The sequence below is a fragment of the Acanthopagrus latus genome, chromosome 6, assembly GCF_904848185.1.
Source record: "Acanthopagrus latus isolate v.2019 chromosome 6, fAcaLat1.1, whole genome shotgun sequence".
NCBI classification, from domain to species: domain Eukaryota; kingdom Metazoa; phylum Chordata; class Actinopteri; order Spariformes; family Sparidae; genus Acanthopagrus; species Acanthopagrus latus.
Genome location: NC_051044.1, coordinates 5,377,623 through 5,389,110, shown reverse-complemented (window position 1 = coordinate 5,389,110; position 11,488 = coordinate 5,377,623). Strand labels below are relative to the sequence as shown.

Sequence of the window (11,488 nt, the reverse complement as noted above, 5' to 3'; positions counted from 1 at the left end):
GAAGAACTCTAGTGAACTCTGTGACGGGACTGGAATAGATTTGATAAATTCAAAGGAAAAGTGTTTGAAAACAGAGTTGTTGTTGAGCGTTTTTATTCCACACAGATTTCACACTTTAACCAAGATACTGGGCAGATCTTACACATTAAACACACTAAAAAAAATAAATCCTCCATGACTGACATGTCTCTGTGGTCAACTTCTTGTTGCCAGGATTCAAGTACACGATCAATGAAAAACAAAAATAACAGCATCATGGAGCAAATTCCATCAAGCAGAAAAATCTTTTTCATCCAAGTTAAGCTGGCACACGCAGAGCAGCGCGGTGTGTCCTCCTCCTCTCACTCCTTCTGCTGCTGATCCTCAGGCATCATCACCATCACCTCCCCCTCCATCACCACCTTGTCCTTGACGGAGCACGTCACGGCGATGAAGGCGAACGACATCTTGATCTTGTGGACCTCGGCTTCAGCCAGCACCTCCTCGCCGATGTAGAGCGGCGCCGGGAAGCGGATCTCTTGGTACAGGAAGACGCAGCCACGGCCGGGCATCTTTGTGCCGAGCACGGCTGAAATCAGGCCGTTGATGAGGACGCCGTGGACGATGGGTGTCTCGAAGGAGGTGGTCTTCGCGTAGACCGGGTCAAGGTGGAGGGGGTTGGTGTCACCCGTCAGCTCGGCGAACAGCTCAACATCACGGGTGGAGAATGCTTTGGTGAGGGAGGCTCGCTGTCCCATGTGGAGCAGCCGACAGGAGGACGGAGCTGCTCTGACAGACGAGAGGCAGAGCCGAGAGTTACTAACGATACTTCTCCACATGAAACTCATCCTTCAGTCCAGCTGCAGCTCCCGACTGTTTCCTGTCAGTGCAAGCAGGAACGGAGACACCTGAGGTTGAGAAAGATAAGACAGTCTTTAATGTCTGAGAGGTGGATTTGTTTTCACAGCTTGAACAGATTCAACACAGAAACATAAACACAACACAGGAAATATCATACAATTCATCACATTTACAATAATGCCCCAGACTGTGTCCCACCCATATGAGCTCCAGTAGAGTTAACTCCATTTTAAAGTCATGAAGTCACAATCCCATTGTAGAAAAGTGCTTTCAGTCAGTCAGCCTGACAGAAAGATTATTTCTGGACACTGAGATGAAGTGAATCCTGCTGACCTGCAGCACTCTGAAGGCACAGGCCTGGTTCTGGTACGAGCCCAGCAGAGTCAAAGAGCTCCACAGCTTCACCAAACCCCTGAAAACAACAACAAACATTTTAAAGAAATAATGTCTAAAATGTCTTCTCATTCTGCTGGTGTCGACCTCACCTGCTGTTAACACGCAGAAAAGCAGTGAGAGTGTCTTCATCGTACTTCAACAGGTCAAAAGTCAACGCTGCTCCCACCTGAAGAACAAGTATACAAATGTATGAGACAAAATGTCTTTTAAACAGACAAATAAACTATGAACTTTTCAGTCACATGAACTGTAGGGCAACAACTAATGAGAATAAACGCAGCAGATCACACTGTGCTCAGCGGACCGTGTTGATGACCTCACCTCTCCATACAGACTCCTCAGACCTGAGATGATAAACTGCTTCAAATCAACTGCGCTCAGTCTGGTAGATTCATCCTCCAGCACACTAAACACACACACAGAAATATCATGTGGGATGAATCTATAGATATTAATAGTTACTGTTATTACCACAATTACATAACATTTTATATTTACATTTACTTACAGGCAGACCTTCATGTAGTGATACGGAGAGGCGTTCTTCAACACGACCCGTTGGTAAACTGCAGGTTTGTCCTTCTTGTCTGCGGAGCTCATTCTATTAAAGCATCAGTGACTCCAACAGATGAAGAGCAGCAGGTCGATCAGCTGACTTCAGACTAGAAAACAAACCACTGAAGGTTAAACAGACATCAGGAAAACTCAGCGTGAGTTCAAACCACACAAGTCTGTTGGGTCTGTATTTTGTACACATACAAGTATCCCTGCGTGTGTGTGTGTGTGTGTCAGAGGTGGGAGTAAGTCACATAAGGGCAAATCATAAGCAAGTCTCAAGTCTTAACCTTCAAGATACTGTGATGAAAATCAAGCGAGTCAAGTCGAGTCATAGCTGAGGTCAAACAAGTCACAAGAAGTTTGTGTCAATGTATTCTTCATATCTGTAGACACAGTAAACAGAAGAAGGTGGTTAGTCAGTAATATGTTGATAGTATAGTTGATCAATGTTACAATTGTTTTGCAAACCCATGAATCCAAGAATAAGATCAGATTAATATCAACGCTGGAACTGCACCATACTGCACATCCAGACAGCTGAGAATATCACTCTCAGGTATTGTTGCCCCCCCTCTATAAAAGGAGGCTGACAATCACAGGACATGTCTGTTCTGTCCTGAAATACATCTCGGAGGGATGTAGAGGAAAACTCACACACATGGGCCCCCTTCTCCTTTCAGAGAGACACAACACCTGAGGGAGAAGCAGGTCCGTCGCGTCACAAGTGCGTCAAACCGAATGTGAGCCGATAGATAATGCGCGCCTACGTTTAAAACCATGTCTTTGTGCGCACTGAGCACACTATATCTGAAACACACACACACACACGCTTTAACCAAGACGGCGGCCAAAATCACCCAGGCAAGAAATAATCTTTGAGAGCAGAGTATCAAAAACGAAACTAACCTCTCAATATGCGTCAAAAAGAAAGAAAGAAAGAAAAGCCAAGACTTGCGAGTCATCTAAGTCAAGTCTCAAGTTATGAATGCCAAGTCAAAGTCAAGTCGAGTCTTTAATCAATGTTAGATATGTAAGTCTCAAGTCCTCCAATTTAATGACTTGAGTCTCCCACCTCTGGTGTGTGTTGCGTAGTTCAAACTTGAGTGAGTCTGTTGTCATCAGGTTTACACATTTTAATTATTTAATTGAACTAATTGTATTTTTAAAAAGCAATTAAATTTGCACAAGCCAGACAAAGGATGTCAATTATAAATTGCTTTCTGTTGCCCAGGAAAAGCTGTTTGCCTTTAAGTACAAAACGGAACACCGATCCAATTAAAAGATTCTGAGCAACACACAACTGAGAACAAAGAAGGTAAATTCAGAGTCCCCAAACAAAACAAACAGAAACACCTGTCAGACTTTTATGCTGGCAAACATACAAACAACAGACGTAGCTAACAAGATAGCAGCTAACCACCAGGCTGAAGCGGTTGGACGTCTTGTATATTAATATGTTTTTTTTTAATTAACAGGCTCCACATATCTGACAGACTTCACATGTCCACCTGTAAATGTCAGACACTCTGTAGTTTAGCTACGAGGCTGCACAACCTGAAGGTAACACCAGCTAACAGGAGGTCAAACATTAGCCAAGTTAGGTGGCTAACTTCAGCTATGCTAACTATTGGCTGCTACACTGACGGTTAAACACAGCTGACAGTCAATTAACTACCGTCTGTTAATGTTAAATGTCTTATAAAGTAAAAGTCAAACAGTCAACTCACCTACAAACTCCACGTGCAGAGATGACAGCGTGTTATGAACAAAGTCTGACGACTTAACAACACATCTAGTTGTGCGCATGCGCAGTCATCACAACCGTGTTAAATATCAAAGAGGTGTAAAATAGTGTGATGTATCACACTGCCAGAACTTCGGACATGGAGGTATCACACGCCAAGGTCGATCCAGTTTGTCTATTTATGCCATGAAGTTTTAAATTAGTAATATTTATATTGATGACAATTTTAGTATCGCAGAAATAAACAGATGTTTTCCTACATTTATTAAACAGAAGTCAAACTATGATGCGGCAGGCCATTTAACAATTTTCTATTTTCAGATCACGATCAAGTTTGAGTATCTTTTTAATACTTTTTAATAAATCACGCAGATGAAAAGTTATGCATGGTAAATACAAAATCCACTGTATTTCGCACTATTTTTTTTAGGATATGAACTCAAATAATTTAAAAAGATTGAAGGTTCCCGGTATGGAGTGAGACATCTTCATTCACATATCTACTCTTTGATTTTGATAGCGCTGTAAAGATGTGTCGCCACCCAGCGGCCGGCTGACGTATTACTACAGAAACACAAAACACAAGTTTCCAATACATTTTCACAAAAATTATTTTCTTTAGGAGATTTATTTTTATAATCCAAAGACTCTCTGAAATTATAGAACAATCTCGTTTAACAAACAGTGAAATAAATCTGTCATCTTTCTCACTTACAGTACTGAACGTTTGTCTTTCTTGATTTTCTGAAATGTGGTTTTATGAGGTTTAATATGCAGTCTGTCCAGAGCAGGAGACTTGACATGAAACAAAAGACTGAAATACAGTTTCTCATGGAGGCAACATGTGCAAAATCCCAACACAGAATGTTTTCATCCAACATTAACATAAAAAAAGAGACCACAGCCACCTGCAACCAAACAGGTAAAAACTTCAGTAATGTCTGACAGTCTGCGATATTTTTGTGCATTCGTTGGATTCTCACAGACGTCGACACTTTTGTATCATCACCTTCAGTGTTTACATCCTCATCATAACCTTCATTCTCCTCGCCTTCATCATCCATCGTGAGGTCAGGGGTCAGCATCACAGACGTATTAAGTACAAAACAGTAAACGCGTGGTTAAAAAAATGTTTTCTTTAGGAATGTTTCTTGGCTTTTTCACCGCTGGCATCCTGCGCAGACAGGAAGTCTATGATGAGATTCGCGGCTTTCCTGGGCCGCTCCAGCGCCACAGAGTGACCGCAGTTCTCCAGCAGCTCCACCTGGCAGTTCGGCAGCGTCGACTGCAGCACCGTCGCCCCCGACACGTCCACCACCTGAGACAGAAGACAGGTTTATCAGCAGCTTGATGCATCTGTGGATTTTGGCAGCACCTGCAGTGATCAGCTGAGATTATTGTGGATTTGTTTTATTCATGTCCTTATTATGATCGTACAGCTATTTCTATCTTCATTAAGTCAGATTTATAGAATAATATCCATCCTAACCAACTACAACATTTGAGTCCTCCTCAAATGTAAATTAATCAATAATAATGATCCATTAATATCATAATATAACATACAGAGAGGCCTTTATGTCGTGAGTACTTTAACTTTTGATATTTCAGTAGATTTGCTTTACAAAACTAATGTACTTAACTAAAGTATTTTTTTTTTAAATGCAGGACTGTAATGGAGTATACTAATGACATTTCTACATTTTAATTTTGCTACTTTTATTTTAGTAAACCATCTAATTCCTTCTTCCATTGCTGCACCTGTGTTGTCTCAGGTGAAGTCTCTTTACCTTGTTGGTCACATGTTGAATGTTATCTGATAAAGTCATGATGACAAAACAATGTGGCTGTGCACATTAAATCTATTTTAAAACATTTATTCACTTGGTGGTTACACCTCTTTTCTTGACGTATCTGTTTTATTCAACAACCTTCGCTGCATCGCTGTGCTTCTTTCATACCTGGTCCTCCTTCCCCCAGATGACCTGCACAGGTGCTGTGATTAGATGCAGGTTCTCCTGCAGCGAGTGACGAGACTTCTCCCCGACGATCTCCATGAACACTGAACAACAGACACAACAGATGCTATCAGTGTGACCCAGCACTTCATTATTCTTTCTTTGGATTCCCAGTATCATTCACACACGTGTCTCTGAGCTGCTGAAGGGCTTTTAATGTGAAAAACCTGAGCAGGAAGTGTTTAGTTTCATCTTCAACGTCTTGACAGAAATATGGCAGAGAGGCAAGCTAGAAATGTGGAATTAATGACCAGATACAAACACTCTAGGTGTTAAAAAGATACAATGGTGAGTACGACATGATTCTGTAGGTGTACTGACTGAATTAGTGCTGCGCAAAAGTTTATTATTCTGTATTTATCATCAAAAAGGTTCACTATGAGGAAGTGTTGATGATTAAAAAACAGGGGAGGCAAATAAAGTGCCAACCCGTCATCAGAGAACTTCTGGCTAATCAATTAAAAACAGACAGAAAATTAAGGCAGTGCTGGTGATCAGTATGAGCAGACTGACCTTCTTTGTAGAAACCATTGTTGGGAATCCTGTTGTCAAGGAGACCCCGCATAGCCTGACAACACACACACACACACACACACACATACACACACAGTGTCAGTCAGTATTCCCCAAATACTGCAGTAACAGTTCTCGCTGTAAACTACTTGTATGCACACGTAGCTGCACTGATATTGTTATACTCTACAGTATATGAAGTTGTGTGAAGCCCGTAAAGTGTCTTAATCTGGATTTGTACCGGCCGGGGGAGGTTGATGGGGGTGAAGCAGCAGAGTCTCAACATGTCCTCCAGCTCCTTAATGGTGGACGGGATCAGAGGGATCGGCTCCTCCTGCTGGTCGTTCTTCTCCAACTCCCTCAGACGACTGATGAACTCGGAGTCCGTGGGATAAACAAGACCTGGAGGACGGAGAGGACGGACAGAGACACATCTGTAGTTCTGCTTCTTGCAACAGTCTTAAGGAAATTATACCAGGTGTCTGCTGTTGCGTTTACCTGCTGGGCAAATCAAGGTGGCGCTGCACAGGTAATCTGGGTAATGGGCAGTGTACACACCCGCGACGTTCCCACCCATCGATGTCCCGACCACATGGAAGGGTCTTTTGTCCAGACCGATACTCTGCACAAACTGAACAGAGAGACACAAACAGAGAAATGTGTTATCAAACTGATTGTCTCTCGGGACAACAACAGTTACACTCAGTGAAAATCAGGTTTTGGTTGTCGTCTCTGTACAGACACGATGATGCCCAACGTGGCAACATCACTGTGATTACAAAACTTGACAGAGCTGCTCAAACTGCCCCCAAGAAACAACCTGTTTGCACACCGATTTAAACATATTGTTTATTATCAAGCTTTCATTTGTCTTAACTTTGGACAGAGCCCCGCCTCCAGTCTTTATGCTAAACTAAGCTAACCGTGTCCGGCCTCCAGCTCCAAACTAATCATTATTCTCCATCTAAACATCTAATCATCAAGAAGAGGAAGAATCTGTGTGTTTCCCAGAACTTTTGCTGAGTAACTTGTGACGTAGCAACAGTTAAATCAACAGGCGGACGGCTCACAGGGATCAGTCGCTCTGCAGGGCACAGCTGAACAAAGGGGAACATTCACTGAGACATTCACTCAGATACTGAACCAGAACCAAGCTTGCAGAATTCCTGCATACAAGGGTGACTGAGCAGAGTCCGCCAAAGACTGTGTGATGGATTCACTACAACTCTTATCCTAACCGCAACATAGTTCTACCCAAGTTTTATCCTTCAAATTCTACTTCAGATGTTGAACAAAAAGCCGAGATGTCGTCTCGACGCTCTCACTCGTACAGACCTGGTGGATTCTTCGGACCTGGCCCTGAATGCAGTAGTCTTCTGCCCCGGTGCGACTCGTCCCCTCGTGTCCCGGCATGTCCACACAGACCACATGCTGGTTTCTGGGGAGATACTGGAGGGGAAAACAAACGCACCCAACTGAAACGACAGGTGGTACACACTTACATGTACAGTATATTATTTCCTCCTTCCATCCGACCATCTCACCTTCTTTCTTCTGCACAATCTCACATAAGAGTGTGTACGTGAGAACAGTTGTGTGTCTGTGTTACCTTGACAACAGGCAGCCACATGTCCTTGGTAGCGGAGAAGCCGTGCAGCATCAGCAGCGTCGGCGTAGCGCCCCCTGGCGTCCCACGGCTGGAATAACAGAAGCGGTAACTTCCATAGTTGGAGTAACGGACCACGAGGCCGAGCCTGCGACGCCAGTACCTGCAGAGGATACCAGCAGCATCACCTGGATTATCATTTATTATCATCGGAAGCATAATGTGTATAATTCTAGCATCATTCCGTGTTTATCATTCCACACAGTCAATAAGACTTGATTTGCAGCTGTGCTACAGAGACTTGCATGACTTTCACTACAGATGTTTTTATAATTTCTAAGGTTTCTGTGTATTGTGATCAGGGAATCTGGTCAGTATTAGTTGAGACATTGAAAATCACCTTAGAACAAAGTGTTGAACGGACCAGTTAATCAAACAAGCCACTGAATGAGACTAACGCTGTGTTCTTGTCAAAGTCAGACGTCTGAATTTCATGAATAAAAATGTCCAACTTCTGACATTTGAAAGTCAGAAGTTGGAGATGGAAAAAACATGGCTGACTGTAACAAACTCATGTGTCTTTGACTAGTGTACACACAGGTTAACCTCACTAGTGTGGCCTCCCTGCAGATATAAAGGATTACGAAAAAATTACAATAGTAGTAATACAAATAGTAGTTACTCATTCTTACTTTCTCAGCATTCAGACATTCAGAATACTTGTTCAACCTTTATAAAAGCTGGCGTGAGTCCGTCCATAAACACTGCGTGCCTCTTTATGTTACTAGATTCATGTTTGGCTTGAATGTGTTCTGTTCTGTTGTTATCATTTTACCTCATCGATGGCATAACCATGTCATCTAATCTAATTTCATGCAATGTTTCAGTGATTTGTGGTATTTTATAACTTCACAACGCTGCTCACAAAGAGGTCATTATGTGACAGTGACTCAGCTGTGTGTGTGTGTGTGTGTGATGATAATCTGCCAACAAATAAGCTCTTTTTTTTTTACAGCTTGGACGAAGTCCAGTAGGTAAGGTCACGGTCCTCCCTCCTCACAATGTAAGTTTATTCTTGAGGCAGCAACATTACAGCAGCTGTGACCTCACACTCTGTCACAAAACTGTTTGTTTTATTTTAAGAATTAAAAAGAAATCACAGCGTCAGTGTGACAGGTTGAACAGCGTCTCTGTCACTTGTTCCTGCACTATGTAACTTCAGTGAGAGGGTTGGGTCACAGCGTCACATGTCTCCAACACATCACACTGTCATGATGTAATGACTTCTGTTTGTAGTTAGCACATACATCACATCAGACAAACCCTCACACACGTGGGGTTTGTATTACAGCAGCGGTTTTGCTCTTCGGGAGGCCAATTTCTACATACTGTTGCTTTAAAACACGTTTAAAACAGCAAGATAATATTCAAGATAAGACAACTTGAAGGACTGACAGATTAACAAAGGTCACTGTGCTGTCCACAGATCCCAGGTAACAGTTTATCTGGTGTAATGTAGGAACTCACTCATTACAACATAACAGTGTGATGTGTTGAAAACGTTGAAAGGACGTTTTAAGGTAAAAAGTCACAATGAACCCAAACTCAGTGTGAACCAGCAGGTGTCTTGTGTGCTCTGCCACACCAGTTAACACTAATCAATTACCAGTCTGACCAGTTTGGGTGTGAGTGTGTTTTTTTTACCAGTTGTAGGCCTTCAGGAGCTGCCCAGGCCAGAACAGGACGGAGGTGATGAAGGCGAGGACGGGGACGACCAGAATCCCTCCTGACAGCACGATCAGCTCCATCGCTGCAGCCTGGGTAAAAAAATAAAAAATAAAAAATAAACACGACACACAAACAGAACACTGACTTGTGTTCAGATGAATTAAGATGTGCGGCTCCTTCTGACCATTCTGTGAAACTTATCTGTAGCTAATTCGCTGAGTCACATGGGAAGGTGAATATCAGTCCTGTGCTACTGTGATTCCTCTTTAGCCTAGCTTAGCACAAAGACTGGAAACAGATGCAAACTGCTAGCGTCCATGAGCTCCGAGCTGGCTGACATACCACAAATATACAAGACTAATCATTTAAATGTCCCGAACATTACCCATCGGCAAAATGTATATGGATCAAAAAAACAACTAAAAACTACTGTCATGGTAATTAAAGGGGCATTCCCCAAGTTTACACAAGGTCATTATTAGTCCTAGTCATCCTGTGTAGCAGTTGTATAACATCTTCAGTTATAGAGAAAAAAAAACCTCCAGATGAAGGCATAACGAAGTCATTAAGATTATTTCCAGCATGTGCTTAGTGATGTGACATTTCTGCTGCTCGAGGGCTCCCGGGTGGTCGTCAACAAAACACAACACAGCACAAAACTTGACAACATGTGCACAGCATGCAGTGCTACAAATTACCTCATACTTATCAGCTACATAATAGTTTTATACATTTTTTTATGAACTAGAAAAAACATTTTATCTGTGTGATTTGACTGTTTTGTCTGTATGTCCAGATGTTTTCAACACAGGGAACATATCTTTATATAATGGACAGAAGAGGGAGGGAGGGTCTCATGCAAAGCTAACAAGGTGCAAAATGACGTCTTGTACACAATCTACATACAAATCCTTCTTTTAAATAAGTCATGTAAATTCAATGGTGGTGATTAAAATATCCAAGAGTTATCATATCGTGTTAAAATATAACTTTTGTGAAAGTGAGAGTCGCCCAGATGAATTGTACTCGAGTAAAAGACTGGAAGTATTTGCTCTTAAATGTACTCAAGGATCAAAAGTACAAGTAAAAGTAATTTATACATAAATCTACATGTATTCTTTATTTGGATCCAACATTTAGAGATTTTTGATTATTGAACCTATCTTTTTTTTCATAATAGATATGATACTTTACAGCAAAGTAACTGGTGATTATAGTAATCAATTAAATGTAGAGGAGTAGAAGTGTGAAGTAGCAGAAAATGGAAATTACTCGAATAAAGTAAAAAAATGACCTCAAAAATCTACTTAAGTACAGAACTTGAGTAAATGTACTCAGTTACATTCATTCACTTCTGTTCAACAATATGATAATAATGTAAACACACTGGATGATTGATATAATTACAGATCAATACTGAACTTTGACACACACACACACACACACACACACACAGGTGTCAAACTCCATCCACTGATGAAGACCATGAGGAGGCCTTAGAGAGTAAGAAGCCTTTGAGTCCAGACTGTTTTGTAATTAAATCCAAGGTTAAATAAAGTTTTACAGGGACGAGTCGTCGGTGAACAAAAGGAGGTGTGGAGTGTAAAAGAGGAGGACAGGAAGGTGTAACATCCCTTTAACAAGAACACGGCTGGCTTCATGTTACTGCAGAAGAACTGTAAATATATTACAGACTGAATTATTGAACAAAGAGAGGACAAACAACAGGTTTTTCCTCAGACACACGTGAATCCTGGTTCTGCTGCCTGCTGGAGGAAACATCACATCTCAAACACGACACAAGGAAACAGGCAGGTTGGACACAAACACACCGACTGGACTGAACACACAACAGCTTATATTTCATTGGAGCGTGTTCATAATCATCTGTGCAGCAGCAGCACTGTACCTGTGTGAGTCCTCTCCGACCTGTCAAAGGAAACTGTCGTCCATTCAGCCCGCTCCTCCTCCTCCTCTTCCTCCTCTTCCTCCTCTTTCACCCACATTACACAACAACCGCTTTCATCTGTTTTAAAGGCACAGTACAGTAAAGAACGTGCTGCGTTCAGGCACCGATGGGAAAAT

The 11,488-nt window shown here is 42.0% G+C and overlaps 3 protein-coding genes across 3 annotated transcripts; all 3 read right to left on the bottom strand.

Annotated features, from left to right (window-relative positions):
- Positions 1-76: 76 nt before the first annotated feature.
- On the bottom strand, positions 77-859 carry LOC119020380 (hydroxyacyl-thioester dehydratase type 2, mitochondrial-like). The gene has a single exon (XM_037099629.1). It carries the CDS (start codon positions 825-827, stop codon positions 342-344), a length of 486 nt encoding a protein of 161 aa, XP_036955524.1. The 5' UTR covers positions 828-859; the 3' UTR covers positions 77-341.
- On the bottom strand, positions 748-3,668 carry rpp14 (ribonuclease P/MRP 14 subunit). The gene is made up of 6 exons (XM_037099630.1): positions 3,522-3,668; positions 1,745-1,898; positions 1,558-1,642; positions 1,326-1,402; positions 1,174-1,252; positions 748-887 (listed from the first exon to the last, which is right to left on the bottom strand). Exons 2-6 carry the CDS (start codon positions 1,834-1,836, stop codon positions 831-833), a joined length of 390 nt encoding a protein of 129 aa, XP_036955525.1. The 5' UTR covers positions 1,837-1,898; positions 3,522-3,668; the 3' UTR covers positions 748-830.
- Positions 3,669-4,131: 463 nt separating this feature from the next.
- LOC119021804 (monoacylglycerol lipase abhd6-A-like) lies at positions 4,132-11,442 on the bottom strand. The gene is made up of 9 exons (XM_037102315.1): positions 11,313-11,442; positions 9,380-9,492; positions 7,679-7,838; positions 7,405-7,518; positions 6,568-6,700; positions 6,311-6,471; positions 6,070-6,124; positions 5,500-5,600; positions 4,132-4,856 (listed from the first exon to the last, which is right to left on the bottom strand). Exons 2-9 carry the CDS (start codon positions 9,481-9,483, stop codon positions 4,677-4,679), a joined length of 1,008 nt encoding a protein of 335 aa, XP_036958210.1. The 5' UTR covers positions 9,484-9,492; positions 11,313-11,442; the 3' UTR covers positions 4,132-4,676.
- Between the last annotated feature and the right edge of the window lie 46 nt (positions 11,443-11,488).